This window comes from Molossus molossus, unplaced genomic scaffold (genome assembly GCF_014108415.1).
Source record: "Molossus molossus isolate mMolMol1 unplaced genomic scaffold, mMolMol1.p scaffold_m16_p_10, whole genome shotgun sequence".
Lineage (NCBI taxonomy): Eukaryota > Metazoa > Chordata > Mammalia > Chiroptera > Molossidae > Molossus > Molossus molossus.
The window spans coordinates 66,038,272-66,066,116 of NW_023425345.1; the positions used below are offsets into that span (position 1 = coordinate 66,038,272).

A 27,845-nucleotide genomic window follows, 5' to 3' on the forward strand; every position below is an offset into this window, starting at 1 on the left:
AATTGAGTGTGAAGAGAAGGGAAGTAATTTGACATCCTGTTATATTGAATTTCCACTCTATTTGAAGGACAATGAAGACAAATTGCAAAACTTACATTTTTTAATAGTTATAAAGTGGGTATTAATAGCAGACTCTTCACATATTTGGGGGTGAAATTGTAGGAAGACTTGACTTTCTCTGTATTTTGTCTGTTTGCCAGAGTAGTGTATTTCTTAGAATGGAGAACAACATTTCTGACCAAATACCTTTCCTGAGAGAACCCTAATATTCGACTTCACTTATCCAATAGTAAGTGTCGGCTGAGGGAACCCACACTGTCACCGTTCTGAAGGTCACAGATACGTAGCTGAGTATTTACAGGGTGGGCAAAGGTGGCTTTATAGCTGTTCATATGGAAAATAATACAATGATTAATTAAACAAAACCTGGTACTTTGAGCCCAAAATCAAATGAAGGAAGTCTCACCAGTGGGGTCTTTGTTCCAACTCTTCCTCCCTCCTTTCCCTTAAGCCAAGGACCCTCCTTGGAACCAATTCCTGGAAGCTCTCGCATGCCTTCGAGGTGCCCTGGAGGTGAAGAACGCATTTCTGTATGTTTTGAGAAAGAGAATAATTTTCTCTGGAATTGTAATTTTGCTTATGAGGAGGGTCATTTGTATTACATGTCTCCCAGCTTCTAAAACACACTGCACTTTCCACAGTTGGGAAAAAAAAAAAAAAAAAAGCACGGGGTGGGGTGGCAGTGGCAGATAATTTTCCTACTGAATGAGTCAGCTGGATGCAACCTCTTTTAATTAAATGGAGCTTAGACAGCCCTGGAGCTAATGAAAATCTCTGGTACAGCATTACCTTTATCAGATTTTAATTTTGCACGTTGGAGTAGAGAAAGGCTGCAGCATAAGCAGGTAAGGAAGTTCGGCCTCATTTGAAGAGCAGTGATGAGGGGCTCCAAGGGCCAGCATGAGAATGCTCCCCACTCCGGTCGGGGACCCCTGGGCCTTTCCTCACACTGGCTGAGAGGAGAGGTTCCTAGCACTGGAAATTTCTTCTAAATTAATCCAAAATCGTCATTGGATTTGGAGCACAGTCAGTAGAAGAACACACACTATGCTTTTTCAGCGTGAGATTCTGCTTGGTAAATTCTGTTGTCAGTGAATCGGAAATTTTTAACAGGCTCTTTATAAATGTCATTGTCCTTAGCAACCTCATTTTTCTCCTCTTTATTTGCTCTGTAGGCAAATCATAAATAGTTCAAATAGTCTTTAAGGCGTGAAATAATAAATGTTTTCACCTGCCAAGACAATTTGAGAAAATGAATGTATACGCTAAAACGTATGGAGACCAAGAATAAATTCTTTTTCTTCACTCTGGAAAACATGAGTCATTTACAATCAATTAAGGGAACTGGCAATCTAAGTAATTCTAGTTTTTGATCATATCACCCACTTTAGCTGAAAACCATTTACCATCTTACTTCTCCAGCACGTGAGCAGCTCCCTACGTTTTACATTAAAGTCAGGCTGGCATTTCAAAAGGAAATAAATGCCGGCCCCTAAACATAATTAAATCACAGTTACGAAGGAGAAAAGTACAAATATATATATAGTGTTTATCATTTTCAAACTTCTCTTTTGTACATAGTGAAGTTATCTTACATAATTTTATACTTTTCCCACCAGAAAGTTCTGGTTATATTTTTCAAGATCTGTAATGATTAAACAGCATGTGTCTCATCCCATGGGTGGACAGAGATGCAACTTTGTCCAAGTTTTGCTTAGCAACAAAGTATTCACCATAGTATTTTTATGAAACATAGAAATGGGCATATCAACTAGGAATCAGCAATTAACGGTGACTTTTGCTGGTAAATAAGCCAACAAGAATGAGCTTTCAATGAGGTTAGAAATTGTTCCCACTGAGCAATTATGGTTTGGGAGACATAACCATAACTGAAGGAAACTGAGACTTTGGAATGTGAGCAGAATCGCTAGGTTTAATGCATCCTATGCCAAGAGGGTGTGCACTGGTGAGCTCCACCAGCCGCCACCAGGGCTACTGTTGCCTGTACCCTCAGACCTCCCAGACAGGGTAAGAGGGTACAATTGGAGAGGAAAACTAACAACTCCAAGCCAGATACCTTGTAAGATCTCAGCAATGATGTCACCATGGAATGATGGAAAAGCATTGTATCATCACTATTTATTTCTCTGCAACAAAGGACTTAAGAACACCTGTGGGCAGAGGCAGTGTCGCGCAGTGGCTGAGAGAAGGGACTCCGGAGTCAGATGTTCAGAGCTTTAATTATGACTCCACCATTTGGAACCTTAAACAAGTTACCCAGCTTTTCTATACCTCAGTTTCTTCTTCTGTAAAATGGGCGTCATAATAATACCTACCTCACAGTTAGATGGAGAACATTGTCTAAGATACTCTATGAGAAAGCACTTAGCCAGTGTCTGGTATAGAGCAAGTACCCAGTAGAAGTTTTCTGTTATTATTGGGATCATTAAATGGGAGAAGGTATGTGACTGATTTTTGCAAAATGCACGAGTGTGCCAAAAATGTAACATTTCATTTTTAAACTCCTGAAATACTTGCCTAATATATGACAATCCCCAAAGAATTCCCAGTTATTTTCAAAGCACTCCATAAAGAACTGGATCAGAAACTCAGTTTAGAATTCTGAAGTGGAGAGTAAAATAGCATGGCTGTGGGTGTAGATTAGCCTGACCCAGCAATGATTGCACATTGCTATAAAAAATCATTTTGTACACCACAAAGTAGAATAAGGATGGTGAAAGAGAATCCATTAGGGACTTCCCTTGCAACACTTTATCACAAGGAAAATGCTGCCGCGGTGTAGACTTGGACAGTCTCGCTGATATTCCTATTCATCATGCATTGTTATTCGTTCATTCATTCGTCAGTCATTATGTACTAGGCACTGTTAGAGTTGCTATAATACATCTAGTGAGCAAGACAGCAAAGTAGATTCCTATTCTCATGTACTTCTAGTATAAAGAGACAAATGTTGAAAATATATTAAATACAGAAAGCTATTTCAAACAGTAACAAGCACTATGAAGAATATAAAACAGTAGTGGAATAGTGTGGGAGAAGGCAGCCACTTCAGCCACAGAGGTCAGCGACCGCCTCTCTGAGGAGGTGGCACCTGAGCTGAGACCCCGGGGACTTGAAGGAGCCAGCCATGCAAACAACTGAGGGAAGAATATTAAGAAGCGGGAAGAATAGCAAGTCCAAATGCCCTGAGGCAGGCAGCAGCCTGGCTTGTGTTATCAACAAACGGAACACCTGTGTGGCTGAAACAGGCAGTGATGGGCGGAGTGGTAGGACACAAAGCTGGAGAGATGAGTAGGGTCACATTTTAATCTCCTGGTCATTGTAGCCCATTGAAGTAGCTTAAATGAGAGCGACATATTGGACAAACTGCAACTGAGGCACATGCCCCTAGCGGGAACCGAACCCGGGTCTCTCTGGACCGCAGGCCGATGCTCTAACCGCTGAGCCAAACCGGCCAGGGCTAGAGCGACATAATCTAACTTATGTATTTAAAAGGCCACCCTGTGTTGTGGGTACCCAAAGGTAGGTATGTAGGAGATGAGTCAGGGGCCGCATCAGGAGGTGTGGCAGTGGTCCAGATGAAGCAGACAGTGGCTTGAAACTAGAATGGTGACGAGGGACATGGACCCCACACTGAGCGACTGAGAACAAGGGAAGGGGCGGAGGTTGGGGCTACGAGACTGCAAGTAGCTAGAAAGTAGACAATTCTACTATTAATAATGGCGCCATTGTTTTATTCTGTATGCCAGCACCATGCTAAACACCTATATACATAAGTCTCCCCGTTGTCCTGTGGGGTAGATGCTGTCACGAGCTCCATTTGACATGTGAGGAAACTGAGGCTTAGAGAGGCTGAGGAACGGGCCAAGATTGGGTGGAGAGAAGGGCTGGAACCGGAATGGAAGCCCAGCTGGGCCTCAGCCCGCGGCCGTCCGTTCTCGCCACAGCGCTCGTGTCCTGTCTCCTTCCCCAAAGCCCCGACGTGGCCAGCGAGGCTGCTGTCCCCGACGGTGAAACCAGCTCTGCTCTAAGTGACCTCCTTTAAATACTACCGCGCAGCTGACCTCCCTGCGTGAGTCAATAGTTCCATGATTCACATGTAAGGAAACTAACATTAGAATCGTGACAGTCGGAGAGATACGTTCATCCGTGATCTTTAATTCTTTAAGATTGTTAAATGGACATTTTTATTATCAGACATAGTAACAAACATAATATTGGTCATACTCTAGAACACTGGGTAGAAAACCAAATATAAACACTACGAAATTAGAATGGAAACACAATATACATCTTTTTAAATGAAGAGGATGCCAAAAAGTTTAAATAAGCTTTATTAACATTTTATAGAATCTTAAGGAAATGTAAGAACATGTGAAATATTTTAAGAATTAATTATTGCTTTCAAATGTAAATATCTCCTTTCAAAAATACAAATATATATATAGAGAGATATATATAGATATATATAATATGTTGAGACTTTTATCTTCTCCTTATTAGGATATAGACAAGATTCTGATATTGACAGATGATTAGAGTGGTTTACTGTTGAGAAAAGTCAAGTCCCAGTGATGGATCGTGATGCAGTTAAAATGTCAGAGCAGTAAGTTGTGACGTGTGGCCAGTAAACCACTTGAAAAATGAGCACACGAGATTTATCGTTTCCTCTTTTTTCTTTCTCAAAACAAGTGCTACTAACTAGCCAAGATTTGCAGATCTTCAGTTACTAATCGTGTGCCATAAATTATTAGGGGGTTGACTTTGAAGTTTAGAAAAATGTTTTTAATCTCTGCTGTGAGGCACTGGGGGAAATTAGAAATTGATTCAAGAGGCATCTTTAGAAGAGGGGAAAATGGGCAGGGGAAAGATGTGCATGATTCTGGGAAAGATGGACGTTTCCACCCGGATTTTAATCATCGGTTTTGCTGACCATTGAGAAAAAGGGCAAAGGCAGCAGACAATAGATTTTCTCTTTTTTTTCTTTTTCTTTTTTCAAGATTCTTTCATTTTTGTTACACTTCTTATTTGTGCAATTCAGTTACTTTTCCTCTTTTTTTGGTTCTTTGTTTGTGTGTTTGTTTTTCTTATTTCCCATCATCACTTCATATGGGCAGTGAAAATTCAGAGGAGCGACAGGCAACTGACCTGGGATTCCTGGGCCGGCGACCACTGCAGCCTCCACACCCACCATCCTCACCCCAGTCCGCTCCACCCCGACCACGGCAGAGTGCCAGCCCTCACATTCCCGAAAGCGCCTCCTCCAAACAGCCCTCGTAATGTTCCAGGCTTTCTCCTCCTGGTCTTTTATTTAAATTATATTCTCTTTCCTTCTTCATCTGATCCATACCGTATTTGGCTTCATGGGTGTTGTATGCTTATTTTCTAGTAGCAACTTATCATTTCTGACATCTGAGTCTTTTTTTTGTTTTGTTTTTTCCATCAGGGAGCATTTGTCGTTAAGAAAGGATGTAAATGTTCAGAATGCTTTACATGTGGTCAGGAAATAACAGTTCAGAATGTTATGCAGCGTACAGTGTCTGCAGATCTCTGTGTACGCAGAAAAACCTGCGAAATTTACGTCAGGACATATCTATGAAAATGAGATGATGTATCTGATGCATTGTGTTGTTTATGGAGAAACTTTATGTTGGGGATTTTGTGTGTGTGTGTGTCTAAAGCAAAATTCCTAGAGCCTCTCTGTGTTTCACTGTGCATCTGAGGGTCGTGCAGCTCCACAGGTGTTTATGGGCTCTCGTAACTCAGATTCTAAGCACTGTCTCTACGGCTCCTGACACCTGGTCTCTGTCCTGTCGGGGGGACTTACTAGCTACTGCTGTGCATCGTGTGTGTCTTCTTGGATTGTTGCTGGTTGGCAGGTGTGGCAGGCTCCACACCCCACCTGAGAATGCTCTGTGCCAAGTCTTCACTCTCTTGCAGCAGCTTTGGTGTCTTCATCCTTCTCTCCTACCTCCATGAGTGCATACAGCCTGAGTTCCCTGAACATGGGGACCTTACCTCGAAGCCTCTACTCCACGAGTCCGCGTGGAACCATGATGAGGAGGAGACTGAAAAAGAAAGACTTCAAAAGCTCACGTAAGTGGAATGGTAGGCAATGTCGTTTGGCCTGGAGAGCATATGGGAGCAGGTCGTTGATACACAGAAGTCTATGGGGAGAGTGTACAGAGCCTACGCCTTCAGGTAGATGCCCAGGAGCCCCAGCTCTGTGCCAAAGACCATTAGTGTGATGGCCGTCATCTCTGCGATAGTGACTACAGGGAATACAATTCCAGACTGAATTAATTCGTTCATATTCCCTTTGCCTACAACTTTATATTTGAAGCTTTTTCTTGCTCTTTGGATCTAATGAAATGACCAAAGATGTGCTTTTTCCTTTAAAACTCCTTCCTTGTGTTCTGGGTAGCTTTGGACATGACCTTTGATCTTAATTTCTTATTCACTCTAAAGCAGTTTTTTGAAAAAAGTATCCCCTTTTTGGTAAAGATAAGAATCTCATGCATTCGTTTAATGTTATTTTAAATTTTATAATAAATTGTATTTCATGTCCCTTCTTTCTCCAAAAAGTAATAAGTTGCCTTTTCAAACTAGATCTTATTCCCCCAAGATTCTAATACTTGGTCCAGGGACCCACCCCTCTGAGAATCACTGATCTGACATATATTCTGTTGTCCACTCCAGCCTTGAGAAGAGTAGAGGGATGCTCATCTTTTCAGCAAGCATCTTAAAGTCTAGGAATTTCAAATATGATTCTTGGAGATATGATCCTCTGGGACACCGAACACAGTGTAGTCTAAGCAAGGCTAGGAAGCTGTGCATGGCTGCTTGCTTTTGGATAACTGGTTGTACACATAAAGAGAAAGGGGTGAAGGAATGCATTCACAGGGAAGAAATACAAATCACTCGTAACTCTTCTGTTATTGGGGGAGATCATAATCTCTCATCCTCATCACATTAAGTTTTAGAAGAGCACACCTATCTTTCTAGCCAGAGCTAATCAGAGTCTGGAGTATGAATGTTTTTGTTCTGTATGTGTGTCCCTTTTTGTGGCCATAATTGTGATTCCTTTAAAGATGGGCTCTCTTCCTGTGCTTACCATGAGAATAAAATAAGGAACACCCATAAGTTACCTAACTGAAGCCACACACAAATACTTCCAAGCTGGTAGTGAAGAGGGAATGTCCTTGTGAGAAGGGGTGGGTGAACCTGTTGGCTCTTCAGCCTGTTTGGCAGAGATTCACCTGTGCAGGTGACTCAGCTGCAAGTCCGACCTGTGCCACCGTCAGTGTAGAAGACTAACCGTCACCCACCCCAGGAAACGGTCTCTCCGTGTTACAGGATCCTGAAGATTGCCTGACAAAGAAAACCCGTGCAAAGGCAGGGCCACCATTGTGGCGTACTCATGATTCGACTTCCACATCCTTTCAACTAGGAGATTGGTCGCCTTTGGTATTTGTACATGACAGTATGTTTGAAATTAGGAAAATAGAAGGAAGATTGGGTTCTGTCAAAATGAGAACAAGGAGCTTATAGAATCTCATATGTTTCTTACCTGACGAGTAAAATATTGCTTGAAAGAAACTACTTGAAAGTAGTACAGTGAACTGGGTCCAGGCTTAGCCCTGAGCCAGGCTGTCTGTGTTCTCATCCCAGCATTACTCGTGTCTAGCTGTTGGGCCTAGAGCAAGTTTCTTAAGCTCTCTGTGATGTACTTTTCTTAGCTACAAAATGGGGATAATTATAGTAGTTACTTCATTGGGTAATTGTGGAGATTATGTGAATATATATATTCTCACGGCCAAAAGGGACATACAGGGCAAGAAATATACTCTAGACTATGAAATTAGTAGTATATTTATATGCATATATAAACACCTGGTAAATAGTAAGCACTATTTAATTGTTAGCCATTTTGAATAGTTTCAGTGTTCGCCATTATTCTGCCTGAATCTGAATTGTCATGTGTGGAACTCTGTTAACAGTCCTCTCAAACTTATGCGTTTTTCACAGTGGTTACCCTTTGGCATAATACATAGATCTTGAGTCTTCCATACAAGGCCTTCAGGGTTTGGGGTGGATATTTGTTTATGAATATTTTTACATATAATAGCTTCATCTGCAGCATGCCTCACGGACAGACACAGCTGACAGCCCTCAGCAGCAGCAAAGAGCGATGAAAATAAATGCATTCATGTTTGTACTTCTGTTTCGGTGGCTGAACATTTGCTTGTGTTAGGCGAGATTTTCTATGAAGACCTTAGTGGCTACACGTGAACGATAATGTGTTCGGCTCTCTCAGGTTGATATTGACACGTCTTAAATTCTGTAGTAGGAGAAAAGGCTGAGGCTACACTGTCCCCGATAATCCATAGGCAACTCATCAATTCTCTCCTGAATCAGCACATTCTTCTCCAACGCAGTAGATGTATAAGCACAAACCTGATGGAAGAAATTTTAGCTTTTCGTGTTTGCTAGAGACATGAGCCACTAGAGCACTACTGACCATATATATACCCACCAGAATGTTTATGAATGTTTCAGATCATGTAGTTTCTACTCTAATCAAACAGCAAGGTTCAAAAAGCTATGAACATTTATTCGAACTTCAAAAAGACCTAAGAAATAAAATAAAAGATCATATACCAAAATCACACTCACAAAAATGAGGATTAGACTCCATTCTTTTCCTTTTTTCTTAAGCTTGGAATGGTCACATTAGATGTAAAGATTTCCCAAATAACTAATAATAAAAGTTGTATTGCCACTCGCACTAAACCGTGGTTTATTTTCACCAGTTTATTTATGTGTTTATTCTGTGCCACCATTGGCTGCCCCTTTCTCATTCTTAGGTTTCTATAGCAACCATGCCATTTGTATGGATGGCGAATCATGGCAAAGTCACAAATATGATAAAAAGTCTCTTTGCTGTATTGGCGATGGGTGGAGGCCAGAACCTGGAAAACAAAAAGAATTCTCATATATGCTTCTAGTACAAAGGAAGGTCGTGGCCAGAAGAGTATAAAATCTTTGCACGTAAATATGAAAACATCCTGTACTGTTGACCAGAGGGGAAAATACCGGAAACCTGTGACATGCTACAAGCATTAAAACAGGAAAGTTCTGGGTTAGCTTCACGGGGTCAGTGAGGAGTAGCCCCAGCACGAGGCTTTGAGGAGTGTCACAAAGCCCTGGGGGGGTTGCAGAGCCATGTCACAGAGGGAACCCTCTTGTCACTTCTGGAATGTTGCTGACCTTCCCCCCACAACCTGAGCTGCCCCTTTTGCTATTGCGGAGGCCAAGGTTCCTTCCAGAGCCCCGTCACTACCCGCCCGGGGGATGGTGGCATGACTGAGCAATGGATCCGGCTAGCTCCCCTGCTGCCTGCCTCCTGCTCCCGCACCCAGAGCCAATGCCGAGACCCTGCCTGTCCGTCCTCAGCCTGAGATGCAACAGAGAGTACAAGTTAGAACACACGCCCAGAGTGGGCTTTGCCTTTTCTGCCATCATCACTTACTCCCAGGGAGGGCAACATTGCAAAGAGCTGAAAGGAAGAGAATGAAAAAAACGAACAACTTGCATCCCTTCTACCGACCCCTGAGGAAAGAACGGAAGGCAAAGGCAGCGAATGGTAAGCCTTTCTAGTGACCGTGCGCAGAGCGCTGACCATCTGCCCCCCCAGCGCCCATGTGAGGGGGAGCTCCGGCCACCCCGCTGCGCCCTGAGCTGGACCGCGTGACACACGTTTCGTGTCCACAGCAGGTCCACCCTAAATGTGGACCACTTTAGTGAGATGTCTTAAGTTACAGGATCAAATAATGGCAAACACCGTGTTGTTAATAAATCTTTGAGGTCCTTTGCTCTCCATACTTCTAAAATGCTTTTCATATCCGACAGTACACCTCACAGCCTTCCCGACTAAGGGAACATTGGGCTGATTTTTAAACTTGAGTTAAAAGCTGTCTTTGGACCCTGGCCGGTTTGGCTCAGCGGTTAGAGCGTCCACCTGCGGTCCGGAGAGACCCGGGTTCGGTTCCTGCTAAGGGCACGTACCTCGGTTGCAGTTTGTCCCCGGCCCTGGTTGGTCGTGCGGGTGGCAGCCACTCAATGTGTCCCTTTCACATCGATGTTTCCCTCTCTCTCTCTCTTCCTCTCTCTCCCTCCCGCTCTATCTGTACAAAAAATGGAAAAACGTCCTCGGGTGAGGAAAAAAAAAAAAAGCTGTCTTTGGTTCCCCTCCCTGACTTAAACTAGAAAAGACAAGAATTGACCAAAACATGGGCCTCTTCCCTGAAAACCGGAAGGGCTGTGAACAGAACCCTCCAGATGTGGAGGGGACAGGACAGAGCAGATGGGAACCCGCCGCAGCCTGGGCACACGCCGGCCAGCAGTGTTCACGCAGCATGTGGCGGTGCGGTCCTCTCCATCCTCCTGCCAGGAGAAATGGGCACGTCTCAGGCCAGAGCCAGTGCCTTGCAGGAGCGTTGGCTACTGGAGAGAGAATTCATTAGACAACTTTAGAAACTAGAGGATTATAATTCATAAATCACCTTTATTTTCTTCTGCTGGTCGACCACATTAATGCAGTGGGGTAACCAAGCTCATCTTTTTCTCTTCCAAGTAATATTGGTGTTTTTTCCTTCTGGCTCATCATCTTTACGTCTGCAGTTTGTCTTTTTCACGTCTGGTAATAATGTTCAAGGCTTTAATGCCTGTGAGTACATGCATTAGTACATGCAATTTCAAATGAAATTGGACTGTTTTGAGGACTAGATTCCGATGCATCTGAGGACTTTCTGAGTTAATTGTAAAATCCTGGATTTAACATAATCCTGTGTTTATTGGATAAATTACAACTTTATATAATTATAAAACCCATGTTTAATACATTTTTAATTCTAAATTAAAGTTTCTAATGATTTTTATCACTTCAACTTGTCTAGATAGAGCTTATAAATTTAATGATACCCACAGTGAATTAGTACTTATTTCTGTGTTCAAAACCTTCTACAGAATGAATTTTTTTAACATGTTTTTATTGATTTTTTTAGAGGCAGAGAGAGATAGAAACATCAATGTGAGAGAGAAACATCGATCAGCTGCCTTCTGCACACCCCCTACTGGGGATGGAGCCTGCAACCCGGGCATGTGCCCTGACCGGGAATGGAACTGGGACCTCTCAGTCCATGGGACGATGCTCACTCCACTGAGCCACATCGGCCAGGCCACATAATAAAATTTTTTATCTTCTCTAACTGTTCCAAAAAATATGTAGAAAGCCTCTCCTTTGAGAGGGTCTTTACTCCATCTAACCTAATCTCTCCTATGAATATTAAATCAACCATGTTTTTATCCTTTCTTAATGGAGATGGTAATCAGCTGTCTAAAACATTCTTTTTTCTAATGTACTAATTAATTTGTACTTTTATCACAACAACATACAGGCTTATAGCTAAAAGGTGAAATCGTAATGCAAGGTGTATCAGGGAACACACCTGTCCATCCTGTTCTGCTCCCCAGAAGCAACAAGTTTCAAACTCTTGGTTTTCCCTTTTTTCTCTTCTCTTTCTAAAATTGCAAACCATAACTTCTGCTTTAGTCTGTTGTCAGAGGGTTATTGCCATGACTGTATCAGGTGGCGTCCGTCAGAAAGCAGCCACTTGAAACAGCCACGCACCCCGCAGGGAGCCTCTGGGAAGTCCTCTCTGTCCCAGGCGAGCAGCTCTGTGGATCACCTGCTCATGGGTCCGAGCAGCACGTGAAAACTGGTATCTAACATCCGAAGGTGCCCATCGAGTATTCTGACTCTTCCTGTGGGTAAAGGATGAAAGTTGCAGCAACTTGTTCTTGACTCTGGAGCAGACATGCTGAGCAGCCCCAGAACACGGACCCTCAGACACCTCAGACTGCAGAGCTGGAGTGTCTGGATACTACCCACACGTTCTGTCGTGCGCGTGTCATCGGGGCATCTCTGACGTAACAGTTAAAAACAGTTTTTAACTCCAATTAACTAGTCTAGAAATCTACATCAAACTGAGATTTCAAATGGAAATTATATATATATATATATATAAAATAAATGTGAACCTATAGAAAGATGCACAGAAAGTATTTTAGTTGAAATCCAGAAAAAGCTTCACCTTGATGTGGAAATAATCTGCCAAATAAGCGATGTTCTAGTAGTGCGTTCCTGCTTGCTGTGAGTACTGACTGGAGAGCAACGCCACTCACCCGATGCTCGCTGACAGGGCACGGCACCTCTGTCGGTCTGGTGCCAGCAATAAAAAAGTATGACCTGGAGAGCAATCAGAGTACAGCTGACATCCACAGAAGTACCCTAGAAAATATGTGATAGTCTAATGAACAAAATAAACTGACAAAATTGGAACAGACTCAGAGATACAGAGAACAGACTGACGATTGTCATACAGGAGGGGGATTGAGTTGCTGGGTGAAAATGGTGAAGGGATTAAGCAAAAAAAAAAAAAGCCTACAGACACAGACAACAGCATGGTGATCACCATTAAGCCATGTCAATAAGTTTAATTAAAAAGAAGAAAATATGTGCTAGTCCATGTGCCAGACTTTGGAACTTAGGCTGCCACCTGTACACGCTCCGGGATGGAGGCTGCCTTCGCTCCCACTGCAGGCCACGTGAATCTCAGTGCTGAGACAGAGCAATGCCGGTGCTTCGCTAGAAGTACAGTTGTCCTCGCTCCTGGATAAGTGATCCACCTCGCCGTCCACCTCGCCTTCCCCGGCCGTGTCAGCTGCAGTGCTGGGATGACCCACATCACAGAAAAATTGGGTCCCAAAGAACAACTTCTCTTTCTTTAACCGAGAGAACCTACATGAAACATTCGTTCCAAAACCAGAAGTGCAGATGAGACCTCAAAGTGTGGCTCGTTCCTCATTTATTTAGCATTCACTGAATGTCACAGACACTGGGGTTTCAGAGGTGGAAAAGACCTGGTCCCAATTTTTTTGTAAAGAACTGAGGGTCAAGTGAAGTGACAGGCAGGCAAATAAAAACCTGATAAATGCTCAAACAGGAACATGTATTAGAATCTGGACATGTAGAAAAGCAAATACCTAATTCTGCCTGGATAAGGCAGGGAAGGGGACATTGGAAACCCAGGGTAAGGGCTCAGGTGGCAGAGGGCACGTGTCTATGATAACGTGACACAGGGCTGGAGACAAGTGGACATGAGAGGAGCATAGAACATGAGACCAGACGGGCAGGAGAACCTCTCTTGAAGGGTCCTGTGAGCTCTGCTGGAATTTGATGTTCTGCAGGAAACAGGAAACCACTGACAGGTTGTGAACTGGGGGGTGGCCCTTGCGTGTTAGCAAAGCCCCTCTGGCAGCCCTTAGACAAGAGTCGGGGACACCGGTTGAAAGTCTAAATAGTAATCTATACTAGCAATGGAGTGCAGATGAGAGTAGGTAAGTTAGGGCCTCGTCATGAAGAGACAGTTCATGTGGCAGTAATATTTAGAAAGTATTGGGCATGAGAGGGCCCAGAAGCATGTATGTTGGAGTAATTGAGGGAAAAAGTAATGAAAGCCTGGATTAAGGCGCTGACAGTGAGAACGGAGATTTAAACAAAATTGGTTGCGTTTGAGACAGCGGGGAGTTGTGGGTCAAAGACTCCTCCGAGATTTCAGACCTGAAGGACGAGAAGCATGGAGTCCCGTAGGAATCGCAGTGGCCAGGAAACAGAGAAGGTGATTAACCCAATTTAGAAGATGTTGAGTTCGAGCACCCAGTAGTGTGGTTGGCATCCGTCAAGCCAGGAGATTCATCACTGCAGAGGTGGATGGGAGAAGCTGCGTGCAGAGGTCGTATTTCCTGGAAGTGAATGAGGACGAGAATGCGAGTGGAAAGGGCTTAGGACAGAACCGTGTGCAGCGGCTCGTGTGAAGGGCAGAGAAAGCAAAAGAACTGGTGGGGTCTGTCACCCCTACGCCAACGGCAACAGCCGTGTTTTTATCTGGACGTAAAGGCACCCCTACTTACATGCACTCACTGAGGGGAAATCTGTTGCTAAACTTATTGTTTGAGAACCACTCTACTAGGACACCAGTGAGGGGCAATGGGACTGGAAGTCAGAGAGAGCAGAAAATTAGACGGTAGAGACTGGGCGCGATGGCTAATAAGGACATGGCTCACCAGGGAGGTTGCAGGTACTGAGATCCTGGAGCGCCACCGTGTTGAAGGAGGGTGGGCCCAGCGTGGGGCTCTGCGGGCACAGAGCTGATGTTGAGAGAGCTGAAGAGCCATCAACCCAGCACGTGGAAGGTTACTGCCGTGGAGTCAGAAATGCTGAGAACAAGGAAAAGCAATAGGTTAGAGGAGGTAGGTGAAGAGCCAAGTCCTGACGTCAGCGAGGAAACGGGAGAACTTTGTAGACATGGAAAACTATGGCTTTGAAGATGAGACAAAGCAGAAATGAGTACAGAATATGGATCTATGAATAAGTGGTTTGAGGTTAAAAACAGAAAGAAAAATGACCTGTATGCTGAAAGGAGTGTTAGAAACCCTTCTCTCTTCTTGCCTCGTGCAGGCGAAGTCAAAGAACCCGGCTTCTGGTTGGAGAGGGTTTGGGGTACACATGTCCCCAGGTCTCAGTGAAAGGGCAGGAAGACACCTTTTGGAGGAAGTGACAGTGCAGCGGAGGACCCTGCAGGGGGAGCTCTTGCTCACGGGGGCGGGGCAGCACTGAGGGGAAGGCACCCAGGAGTGGGGGGCCCCTCCTGACCTGGGCTGGGGGTGGGGGCAAGGCAGAGATGTGAGCCTGGGAGCTGGGCAGAGTATCAGAGAAACAAATGAAATAAGAGATGACAAAGTAGGTTGGAGACCCCATGGAAGGAAACACGGACTGAAGAGACCACATTTGGGGTAGAAAGAAGGTAGCGTTTTAACAACACCATCATGCCAACCCAGCGCTAGATTAAGGTCCAGGGCCAGCACTTTCTCACCACTCCGGGAGCCAGACTTAGAGCATTGTTCCTCAAAGCTGGAGGTCAGATTTTTTGTGAAAAGTTTAAATCTTGGACACAGATGGCTGAAGTAGAAAAGGCATTAGACCAGTTAGCCCAACCCCCATTTTTCTAGATAGGAAAGAGGTTAATGACTCATCCCAGGGTCACCAGCTGGTTGCTCAGTAGTAGAGCCAGGACCAGAACCCAGGTCCCCTGACCCTGACCCCGAGGTTGTCCTCTTCCTACAGCTCCCACAACCGCCCTATCACGGACTTATGTAAGGGGAGGAGGCGGCATTGGGACTGTGACTAAAAAGGGACTAGTCTGGGAGATGCGTGCGTCTTGTTCAGCTCTGGCTAAACTTGTTGCTAGGAGAACAAATCTAACCTCCCACCGCCACCGTGAGCTGTTTGTCAGAGACATGACCTGTTTGGGAAAGGCTGGTGCTCCGGGCGCGTGCGGCAGCCTAACCCCCTCCTGTCTGTGTTGTTCCTCCAGTGTCTCTGGCCTCCAGCACAGTGGGCTTGGCTGGCCAGGTTGTTCACACCGAGACCACAGAGGTGGTGCTGACGGCAGACCCTGTCACCGGGTTTGGGATCCAGCTGCAGGGCAGTGTGTTTGCCACGGAGACGCTCTCTTCTCCACCTCTGATCTCCTACGTGGAAGCTGACAGCCCGGCGGAGAGGTGAGCTGCCTTCTCTCACAGCATCCTTGTCTGCTCTCTGCTTCCTGTGCTGGCTCTCCTCAGACAGCTAATCAGTTATGGAGCAGTGCTCAGTGCAGGACAGAGTAAGACGTAATGAACTCTCTGCTCTGACAATAAAATTTTATGTTCTTGATCAGTTTTCAGAAGAATAATGAGCATGGATGCCTTTATCGCGCAGATTTTCATCCATCAGGGACTAAGGATGTATTAACTAAAAAGGAAGAAACTCTATTAAAAAATCTCTAAGTTCAAACTTCAATAATTTCTCTGCCTTGGGGGAATGTACATACATCATTGCTATGTATTGGTTCAGATCAGATTTAAACAATACCATGGTTCTGACTTATTAATTACTTCACTGGGGCACTTCAGGGTTCCCTTGCTCACGTTTGTAACCACGAGATGCCAGAGTGCAGGACATTGCCGTTGACCTCGTAGGAGTCCCACAGCATTGAGCAAACAAGACCACATGGTCATGCCATTTTGCAAGGATCAAACAAAGCAAATTTGCCAACTTTGACAGATAAGTATTTGCCCTGCCTACCACCTCTAACATGTGGTTCTGCATTTAGGTGTGGGGTACTACAGATCGGAGACAGAGTGCTGGCCATTAACGGGATTCCAACCGAAGACAGCACCTTCGAGGACGCCAATCAGCTCCTCCGAGACTCTTCCATCACGAGCAAGGTCACCCTGGAAATCGAGTTCGATGTTGCAGGTACGATCATATCATCACAAGTCAGCCGTGGAGTCAGGAGAGGCCTGCGTGGGAATTGTATGGATTATGTGGCAGAAGGGGAACTATTTTTTGTATGCTGACGTGTCTTTGTTTAGGAGATTTGGGGTGTCATTTTAAATTGAGCATGGTTGTTGTATTATTCATTAAAACGTCACCACAAGAACAGTTGAAAATAAATGTGACAAAATAAATAAGTAATAGCCACTATAAAGGTGATAAAAAAAAATCATGTAGCCTTTATTCTTCCTGACTTTCTCCTGTATGCTAGAGAAACTGTATTCTTCAGTCACACAGACAAGAGAAGCCTCTCTCTGACCCTTCCCACTACAAAGCACATAAGAAGGTTTTAAGGGGAACAATGAACATTTATTTTTTTTCCCCAAATTTTTATTGTTGGATGTAAAATGTATTACAGATGTTCCACATTTTTCCCCCATTGACCCCCTCCTCCCCACTCCCGCCCCCCTCCCACCTTTTCCCACACTATTGTCTGTGTCCATTGGTTATGCATATAAGTTCTTTGGTTTATTTCTTCCCACCCCCCCCCAACCCCTTTCCCTTTGAGGTTTGTCAGTCTAGCAATGAATTTGTGCTTCCTAATCCCTTCACCTTTTTCACCCATTCCCCCAACCCCCTTCCCAACTGACAACCAACAAAATGTTCTCTGTATCTATGAGAATGTTTCTGTTCTTCCTGTTCATTTTGTTTGTAGATTCCATTGTTGATAGATATGTATTCATTGCCATTTTGTTTGTTCATACATTTTATCTTTTTCTTCAAAAAGACCCTTCATCATTTCATATAATAACGGTTTGGTAGTGATGAACTCCTTTAACTTTTTCTTGTCTGGGCAAGTTTTTACATGGCCATCGATTCTAAATGACAGCTTTGCAGGATAGAGTAATTTTGGTTGTAGGTTCTCGGTTTTCATCACTCTGAATATTCTTGCCACTCCCTTCTGGCCTGCAAACTTTCTTTTGAGAAATCAGCTGACAGCCTAATGGGAACTCCCTTGTAGGTAACTAGCCGCCTTTCTCTTGCTGCTTTTAAGATTCTCTCTTTGTCTTGAACCTTTTGCATTTTGATGATGATGTGTCTTGGTGTGGGCCTCTTGGGGTTCATGTTGTTTGGAACTCTCTGTGCTTCCTGGACTTGTATGTCTGTTTCCTTCACCAAGTTAGGAAAGTTTTCTGCCATTATTGTTTCAAACAGGTTTTCGATTTCTTGTTCTCTCTCTTCTCCTTCCGGCACCCCCAAGATGCGAATGTTGGCACGCTTGAAGTTGTACCAGAGGCTCCTTACACTATCCTCATTTTTTTGGATTCTTTTTTCTTTTTGCTGTTCTGATTGGGGATTTTCTGCTCCCTTATATTCCAAATCGATGGTTTGCTCCTTGGATTTACATACTCTATTATTGAAGCTGTGTAAATTATTCTTTATTTCAGTTAATGCCTCCTTCAATTCTAACTGTGTATCCATGATTTCTAACTGGTCCTTTTTTATGCTCTTGAGGCCCTCCCTAAGTTCACTGAGGTTCTCACTAATTTCATTGAGCATCCTTATAAGCAGTATTTTGAACTCAGTATCTGTTAGGTTGCTTATCTCCCTTTCGCTTAGTTCTTTTATTGGGGTTTTGTTCTGTTCTTTCATTTGGGACCTGTTTCTTTGTATCCTCATTTTGGCTGCCTCCCTGTGTTTGTTTCTGTGTATTACTTAATGAGAGGTATGGGGCTCGCTGAGACCCGGTGCTGCTCGTTTGAAAGAATTTAGGAAAATCCTGAAGCAGGATTCAAGACCGGCCAATTCTATGGTTAAGCAAGTGGCAACAGCTTGGGTGGGCTTGAAAGTTGTGTGGGGCGGGGCCTCAGGGAGTCAGCAGGGCGGGGCTACCAGTGTGAGCCAGGTTGCTGGAGTCCCAGATATGGCTTCTGTCTGCCGCCCCCAGGAAGGGCTCACCAAAGGAACAAAGGCCTCTGACAGCACGTTTGTCCCCGAGGAAGCCCCCTCTCCAGCCCTCACTCCAGTGCCAAACAGCTCAGTTCTTCCCTGTGTGTCTCTGGTGCCCCTTGAGCTGCCTCCCCTCCGAGCTCAGAGGGAGAGAGTCCGATAAGTCCGTGCGCGGGCCCTTTAAGGAGCTGCCTGGGGCTCCAGCCATGTCAGCTTCCCTGAGCCTCAGTTTCCGCTGGTTTTTCCAGCCAGAAGTTATGGGGACTTCTCTTCCTGGCACTGGAACCCTGAACGGGGCACCTGGTGTGGGACGGGGACCCCTCAGTCCTCAGGAAGGACCTTCCCAGCCCCGGGAGCCTCCTGATTTTTATCCACCATGCTTGGGTGTGGGACCAGCCCGTCTCGCCGCTGCGCGCTGCCCCCCCTCGCGCCGCCGCTTGTCCTACCGGTCTGGATGTAGCTGCTTTTTTTTTCTTAGTTCCGTAGTTGTAGGACTTCCATTCAGCTTGATTTCAGGCGGTTTTGAATGATGGTTGTTCTGTAGTTTAGTTGTAACTTTGATGTGGTTGTGGGAGGACGCGATACCGCGTTTACCTACGCCACCATCTTGACCGGAAGTCACAATGAACATTTATTAAATGGATATATACAAGCCCAGTAGGTAACTATTTGGTCTCCAGTATTAAAGAGAAACTGTACCAGACACTTGTTTAAAATGATAAGGAAGACTTTATTCAAGACTGCGGCAAGAAAAGTCAAGATTTGCAGTCAGGAAGAGAAATTGAACTTGACTCCAAGAACAGCAAAGACAGCCAGGAATTTACAGCCTGCAGGCAAGGAGGGGGTGAGGGAGCCATGGGATGGGAAATTACTATCTGTGAGCAACTTGATTTGATATCAACTGTGGAAGGATGAGGAATTTGATTATATATTCAAGGATGGAGGGATGCTTGATAAACTGAGTTAGCAGGAGACTTGCTAAAATGGCTCAGCAGGCTAAGGACTAGGTCAAGGCCAAGTTCTAGTCAAAAAAGAGAGTCCAGATGCCCAGGCCAGTTTGTCTTGATGGTTAGAGTGAAAGCCCATGGACCAAAGGGTCACAGGTTTGATTCCTGGTCCAGGGCACGTACCTGGGTTACAGGCATGCTCTCTCTCTCTCTCTCTCTCTCTCTCTCTCTCTCCCCCTCTTTCTCTTCCTCTCCCTCTTTCTCTCCCTCCTTCCCCCACCCCTCCCTACCACTCTATCTAAAAATCAATGGGAAAATATCCTTGGGTGAGGATTAATAGGAACAAAAAAAGAGAGTCCAGAGGAGCCTATCTTTGTTTGGTCATGAAGGGAGTCCTTGTCAGTAGCCAACAACTGTGTGGGTTTCAGAGGTTGGTGCCAGTTCCCATTTAAGAAACTTGTCTTCACCCAGTGAAATAGGACCTCACAGAGCTGGTACCTTTACCAGTCAGCACAGATATATGTGCCTTTGGACATAGAGATGGCTTTCTCCCTACAAATATTGCTAAGTATTTACTGTGAGCCAATGTCTTTTCCTTACAATGGAGGTACAGTAGTAAACAGGAAAGAAAAAAAAAAAAATCCTGTCTTAATGAAGATTATACTATAGCTGTACAGAAAGTTGATTTTTATTTTTTATTTATTTATTTTTTTTATCCTCACCCGAGGATATTTTTCCATTTTTTGTACAGATAGAGTGGGAGGGAGAGAGAGAAAGGGAGGGAGAGAGAGGAAGGGAGAGAGAGAGAGAAACATCGACGTGAAGGGACACATCGAGTGGCTGCCACCCGCACGACCAACCAGGGCCGGGGACAAACTGCAACCGAGGTACGTGCCCTTAGCGGGAACCGAACCCGGGTCTCTCAGGACCGCAGGCCGACGCTCTAACCGCTGAGCCAAACTGGCCAGGGCGAAAGTTGATTTTTAAATAAAGAAATATAAAGACACTAATAAGTGCTCCAAGGAAAATAAAGCAGAATGGGGGCTAGAGAATGACTGTGGGGGAGGTATTTTCATAAGATGACTCTCTAAGGAGGTGGCATCTGAGCAGAGACGTGAAGGTTGAGAAGGAGGCAGCCATGTGAGAATCTGGCAGGAGAGCATTCCAGGCAGAGGAGTATTCCCAGGGTAAAAGACACGAACCAGAAAAATAACATGGCTGGTGTGAGGAGCAGCAGAAAGGGCTCTTGCCGCGGCATACAGGGGAGTTGAGCTGAGAATCAGATTCAGATGTAGTGCTGCGGGGGAGACATTGGAAAGGGCTCAGCAATGAGGTCCTTGGTAAAGAACTTAGGTCTATTCCAAGTGCGATGAAATCAAGGAGCACTGTGGGGGAGGGGCTGAGATGGCCTGATGCATGTTTCAGAGAGATCCTGAGATGAGAAGGGACGATGACAGGACAGAGAAGCCAGTTAGGAGGCGGTGGCTTGGACAAGGTGGTAGTTGGTGTTGGAGACAGTGACAAATAGTGAAATAGAGGACATGGCCAACAGAACCTGCTTAAGGATTAGATATGGAAGAGGAGAGAAAGGAAGATCACGGATGACTTCGGACCGCTAACGGTCAGCAGCTGAGGAAATACTAATGCCTTGAACTGACAGGAAGAATTGAAGAGTAGCAACTGGGGCACAGCAGAAAGTTCTGTTTTAGCTACGAGCAGGTCAGCCCACGGCCAGGGCCAGAATGAAAGGACGGCCCGTGCCCTCCTAAGGCCAAAAGACCATTATCGAGCACCGGTTGCCAAGTGCTAGGCACTGTCCTGTGTTCAGACCATTGAAAGAGAAAATAGAAAGGATCAATATCGTCAAGGAGCTCATAGCCCATTAGGCAAGAGCACGAACTGCTGGAAGATAAGAATAGACTTACTGGACGGGTGTTGCCACTGACAGTCCAAAGGAATGCCCAGGAACTGCGGGAGGCTCCGGGGAGCCCAGGGTGGGCTGGGCTAGACAGCAGGACCCAGCAGGGACCACATGTCAGTGCTTGGTGAAGCCTTTGCAATAAAGAGACCACTAGGAAACAAGTGCAGGCACAGGGCCCCTGCCTCCGGCGCACTAAGATGCAAAGGGAAAGGATTGTAGCAAAGGAGATAACAAAGATCCACTATGAGAAGTGAGGGGGGAACCCCCCAAAAAAGATGCCATTTTGGAAGCCAAAGCAAGAGTGTCAAGGCCAAAGTGAGAGTCAATAGCGTAAAGGTGCTGTAGAGAATTTAAGGCAAGAAATGTCAGCTGGGTTTGGCGGTCAGGAAGAAAGACATTGCCGGTGGTTTCAAGAAGCTGGGGACAGAGGTCAGACTGCAGTGCGCTGAGGAGGGAGGGAGGGGGGCGGGAATACAGACAAGCTCTGCTTGCTTCTGCCGGGGGACTGGTGTTTGGAAGAGGGTTTGGCAGGGAAAATGCAGTGAATGGATAAAAGGGACTGGAGGCCACTATGGGCTCCTCTTTTCAGAACTTCGCAGCATTTAGTTATATCCTCTGCTCTGTTTTATACTGCCTTATAGTGTTATCAGTGGTTCTCAACCAAGATTGGGTTTGCTGCAGGGGACATTTGGCAATGTCAAAAAAATTAGCTGTAGATGAAAGAAAATGGGACAACAGATAGAGTGAGATTCAGAGTTCAGAGAAGTGTTAATTGTTTTGTTGAGATTGGAAAGATTGGAGCACATTGGAGGCCTGCCATGAATGGGGAAAGATAATTGGTGAAATTGGGCCCCCAAAGGGATGAGGGGGAAGTTATCCAGAGCAGTCGCAGATAATTAGTCTAAGACAGAAAGTAGAAGAGCTGTTCCTATGAGTTTGAAGAGAAGGATGCAGGAGTACAAATACGCGTTCCGCGGCGATTAGGAAGTCCTTGTAAGAACTGTCAAGCAAGGGTGAAAGGGTTAGCATCTTGGGATTTGAAAAGAACGATGAAGGTTTAGAATAGCAAATGGGAAAATCGGTGAGAAAACCAACCAGACATGCAGAGAGATTTTTAAGCTGAATGGTGGGCCAGGCAGGGTCCAGAGGTCTAACCTGCATGGTCAGTAGTGCGTTTTGGGTTTTTTTGGTCAGGAGATCTCAGCTGCGGAGGGAGAAGAGCAGAGGTAGTAGATGATTAGATTGAGCTAGAGACTGGGATTTCCAGAGAAGGTCCAACAGAAGGAAAATTTAAGTCACAGAGATTCAAATTGTTGCAGGAAGAACAGGTGAATAATTATGATAATCGCATCAAAACGATCATGTTTATCCAGTGCTTACTCTGTGGGATGTCACTTTCCTAAGTACTGTGTGTGCAGTCGCAAGAGTAGCGAGTTGCTGGAGTGGAGTGGAGTGGGAGCAAGTATTATTCACCCAGAGGACTGGAACTGGGAATGCAGCGTGATGGAGGACCGTCCACGCAGTGAAACCTCAGAAGGAGCACAGGACTTGGGGTGAGGAAGGAGGTACGGACCAGCTGCTCTTGCCATGTCAAGCACAACCCCATCAGAGAACCTCTGCAGTTGGGGTTTTCTCTGCCTGGGCAGCTCTTCCCCAACATGTTCAATGACTTGCTCACTTCATTCTGGTATTTGCTCAAATATCACTTGCTCAGAGAAGCCTTCCCTAGCGGTCTATCACTCTCCGTCTCCTTGCCCAGATTTATGGTTCTTTGCCCTTCTCAAGCTCCAATGTTATGTGGTACTTTTATTTGTTTATTGTCTTGTCTTCTCCAGTAGAAAAATTTGTCAGGCACTTTATGCTTTTTGTTCACAAATGTACCCCAAAATAGTACTTGGAATTCAGAAGGCTCTAGGTCAGTAGTTGGTGAAGGAATGATGTCTAGTGACTCTCTTGAAGTACTCACATCAGGAATTTGAATTTGCATGAAGCACTGGTTTCATGCCCACTGTTCCTCTGGAGTTCCTGGTCTCTTGGTGTTGCTTGTTTCGGCTCACCTGCTCCATTTGTCTCAGTATAAGTTTTCTCTGACTTAATTGTACATGACTCTTTCATAATAGCTATAGTATCCAGCTAGCTGCAGCCAGTTCTGATTTCTAATTCCCAAGAGAAAGACTCTAATTGGCCCAAGGTGTGGTATCTTCCTCCCCTTTTAGTTAGCTGTAGCAAAGCAAGAATCCAGCACAAAGTCCCTCTCAGTCAGACGGCAGTGAGGGCATGGCTTTCACAGGAACCTGTCCAGTGGCCTCAGAATGGCCTCACTACACTCACAGAACATCCGTGGTGAAAGAACTCATAATCCAATCCCTTTACTTACTCATAAATGGGGACACTCGGGTCATACAGCAAAGTGAATAGTAGACCCCGGGTCTGTTGAATTGCACCTGTCTTTTCCATGACATATTACACTGCCTCTTCAAAGAGATGCTGGAGTTCCCAGCATGAAACAGCAGGCTTTCTGAGCGTGCCCTGGTGACATGGTTTGCTGAGGGGAGACTCTCCTGTGCACCAGGAGACGCGGAGCAGCACGCACTCACTGTGCTCACGGGGTGGAATGGTCAGCACGGTCTGACCTTCGCCATAAGCAGTGTCCAGGTATTTGCTTGTGCTATAAAAGCATGTTTATTTTATGTGTGTCCTCAATATTTGTTCGTTGTTTAATCCACACTTAAGGTGTATGTGTATTTTGTGTATTTGTTGATTAAATGCTTTAATATCTTAGGTTTAAACTCCTAAAAAATCGAAACAATGTCTATTGAACCCACGTTGTTCCAAGCTTGCTTGAATAAGGGACAGGGAAAAGATGACCTAAGGTCATCTCCCCGGCCCTCAATTCTTCCAGAAATAACCCATTTCTAATGGATAGAAATGATGTAGAAGAGGACCAGAAAAAATACGCTCCCACCCTATCATTTTCCTCTCCTTTGCTCGTGGCAGATATCACTCACTGATGCCAGCATCCTCCCGCTGAGTTTAGACACGGCGTCCGAGTCCTCGGTGTACACTAGTCAGTCGTGACCCGCTGTTGGAAGTCTCGGTCTTCATCTCTGGCTCATTGTAATCGTCTGCGGTCTCAATATCCTCGCCACCAGCTCCCTCGTCAGCGGTGCCCCTGTTTCCCCCTGCAGGCTCCCAGTGACTTAAGCACCCCCGTTCTTTCCCGTCTGTCAGGCTGATCCTTTATTAATTCCTGTCCCCCTCCAACCTAGACTTTTGCAAGCGCAGGCAGGGTGTGCACTGGTCGGAGTGTGGCCTGGGGAGCCACATTGCCTGGGCTAAAACCCCAGCCGTCCATTAACCACGCGGGCCTCCGTTTTCTGGGGACGTAATAATAGTAATCTCCATTGGGGCGGTAGGGATGCGTGAGCTAATGCACACACAGTAATGAGGAGAGTGACGTGCCACAGAGGAAGCGTTGGGTAAACATGATCGTGATCGTTTTGATGCTGTTATCATAATTATTCTCCTGTTCTTCCTGCAACAATTCGAACCTCTGTGACCGAAGTGCTCCTTCTGTTGAACTTTCTCTGGAAATCTCAGTCTCTGGCTCAATCTAATCATCTACTATCTCTGCTCTTCTTCCTCAGCAGCTGAGGTCTCCTGACGAAAAATAATTTGAAAAATTAAAACAACTCCTTGACCATGCAGGTTAGACCTTCTGGACTCTGCTGGACCACTGCCCAGATGGAAGATCACTGGGCTTGAGTCTGGTTGGTTTTCTCACTAATTTCCCCACTAGCTCCTCTAGTGTCATTCTCTTCGACCCCCAAGGTGCCGTTGGAGAACTTGGAATGTTGGTAGGAAATCTTTGGACATGGTCCTTCTGGGATTTACTCCTAATTAATTGATGCAAGCCATCCATTTCCAGAATTCTTCCTTAGAAGTCTATTATACCCAGATAGTAATTCCCAGATTGTTGGGTCTTGGCTATGAGCTAGCTCTATTTTATAACCATTTTAGGTGACACGGAGAGTGGGTAAGAAGCTTGATTGTGAGTACACTTCTGTTTAAATCCATCTCATCAAGTGAGTGCTACTGTACAAACAACACTGTAGTAACATTAATGGAATTCTTTTCATTACCATCCTTTGCCGTGTATAATTTTATAAAGCTATGTCATAATTTTGCCTTTTTTCAATAGTGTCTTTTAAAATGCCAATCTACAATCATGACTATTGAAGTTTCTACTTTTACTCTGCAGTTGTTTTGTTGGAAAAACTACAGCTTTGTTCTGGGAAGACATCCCAGAGAAAACCCTGTCAAACGCTGCGTACCCGCATGACTCGTACCCCCAGTGTTTTTCTCTGACTGGGTGGGAGTTCAACATTTATATTCATCCCCCTTCAAGCCCTCAGTTTTTCCAGATCTCACAAGGGTGTCCAGGTTGATGACTTGTGAGGCGTGGTTATCTTACTGTGCCAACAATGAGTGCCTCAGGCAGAAAAAGGAGACCATTTGGAAAGAAGGAAGTCTTTGTTTACCCAAATGTGTTTTTAATTATAGCATTAACAAAGATAAAGCAAAACCAGGAAAGCAAAAAATAATCACATGCGAGTCTAAGAACATAGTCTGTTTACTTACTCTAAACCTATTGTTTCTCCAAATATTAGATCTTTTTATTCACTTTACTAGTACTTTTTAAGAAACCCCAAATTAAATCTGCCTTGGCTTTAACCACCAAGTAATTATAAAGGGGAAAAATTTACCGAACATAAAATAAATCATGTTGGCATTTAAAGATTAAAATGAGGATGCAGCTTGATCAGAGAGATTTATTTGTTAGTATTTGTTCATCATTATAAATATTTCAAATCTTATGTAGTCAAAAGTGATCCATTACTGCTCCCAGGAAGTGATAATATCTCCTCTCATGTCATTAACAATGTTAATCTTGGTCAAGGTTCCCTGCATTAAAAATTTATAAAACAAAATGTTGCTATAGCAACTATTCCAGATCAGTGTTTGCCAGTCCTTAAGATTCAAACCCCTCACTTGTATAAACACAGCACCGTGGGCAAGAAGTTACATCCTTACACATATACAAATACACACACACAGTAGGCTCCCCTCCCCTTTCACAGAGAACTTTTCCTTAAGACAGGTCACACTAAAACATACATGAAATGAGTTTCTATATAGGTTCTTATGCCTTTACTTAGGAACAGGTGCATGCTTTATCCGAGTAATCAAATCATTTGTTTCTGCTCCACGCATGAACACTTGTGCGGGGGCCTTTCTGTTTGGCTCCATCCCCTTTCCTGTTCTTGATTGATGTACTCATCAGAGATCTTTCGGTTGCAAGCAACAGAAATGCACTCGAGCTGGTTTAGGTGGAAAAGAGGCAGTTGCTGGAAGCACACACGTGTCTCAAGGCCCTTGAGTAGGCGGCCGCAGGAAGTGCTGGAACCAGACACTGCCAGGCTGCGTGCAGGCCCTCTCTAGGACCTCACGCTCTCTCCTTGTCTGCACCTGTTTCTTTCCCCCTTCTGTCTGTACTCTGGCTATTGGGGGGAATGTGGCCACTTCCAAAAGCCTCTCTGCCCCCAGTCTGCATGCTCAGTGCAAATTCTTTTTTTTAAATTTTTATTGTTGAAAGTATTACAGATGTTCCCCCTTTTTTTCCCATTGACCCCCTCCTCCCCACTCCCACCCCCCTCCCGCCTTCCCCACAGCATTGTCTGTGTCCACGGGTTATGTTATATGAATATAAGTTCTTTGCTTTATCTCTTCCCTCTGAAGCTCATCAGTCTAACAACCAACAAAAAGTTCTCTGTATCTATAAATCTGTTTCTGTTCTGCTTGTTCATTTTGTTTGTAGTAGATTCAATTATTGATAGATATGTATTTATTGCCATTTTATTGTTCATATTTTTTTATCTTCTTCAAGAAAACTCTTCAGTGTTTCATATAATACTGGTTTGGTGGTGATGAACTCCTTTAGCTTTCTCTTGTCTGGGAAGCTCTTTATGGGTCCATCGATTCTAAATGACAGCTTTGCAGGATAGAGTAATCTTGGTTGTAGGTCCTTGCTTTTCATCACTTTGAATAATCAGTGCAATTCCTAAACTGTCACATTAGGGGTGGGAAGAAGCTGGCCATTAGCCTTCCCTTACTGGACCAGGGAATGGAGAGGACTCAGGAAAGAGAGGGAGGGAAGGCATGGACTTGAAAAGGATTTTGGAAGTAAAGATTTATGGTGCTTGATGCACCTGAAGGAAGTACAGCTCACCTACGTGTTTGTTACCTGCCTCATTTTTCTTGTCCTGCCCCAGTGTATCAAAAGGAGCCAGCCTCGGAAAATCTGCTGGGGATAGAAATAATTATATAACTCAAGTCCTATTGGGAAATGGGGAGGGTGCAAATTCTAAATAAATACATAAATAAACAACAAACAAACAAACAAATAAGGGTCCTTCCTGGCACATCAGTGTTAGTTGAGGATAAC

The 27,845-nt window shown here is 44.7% G+C and overlaps 1 protein-coding gene across 2 annotated transcripts in view; it reads left to right on the forward strand.

The window, feature by feature from the left end:
* GRIP1 (glutamate receptor interacting protein 1) overlaps window positions 1-27,845 on the forward strand; it is a 257,088-nt gene that overhangs the window by 158,016 nt on the left and 71,227 nt on the right. For both annotated transcript variants that reach the window (XM_036251411.1, XM_036251412.1), the window contains exons 10-13: window positions 5,199-5,357; window positions 6,022-6,177; window positions 15,579-15,765; window positions 16,359-16,504. In XM_036251411.1, coding sequence (XP_036107304.1) covers window positions 5,199-5,357; window positions 6,022-6,177; window positions 15,579-15,765; window positions 16,359-16,504 — 648 coding nt within the window. The remainder of the gene's footprint in view (window positions 1-5,198; window positions 5,358-6,021; window positions 6,178-15,578; window positions 15,766-16,358; window positions 16,505-27,845) is intronic.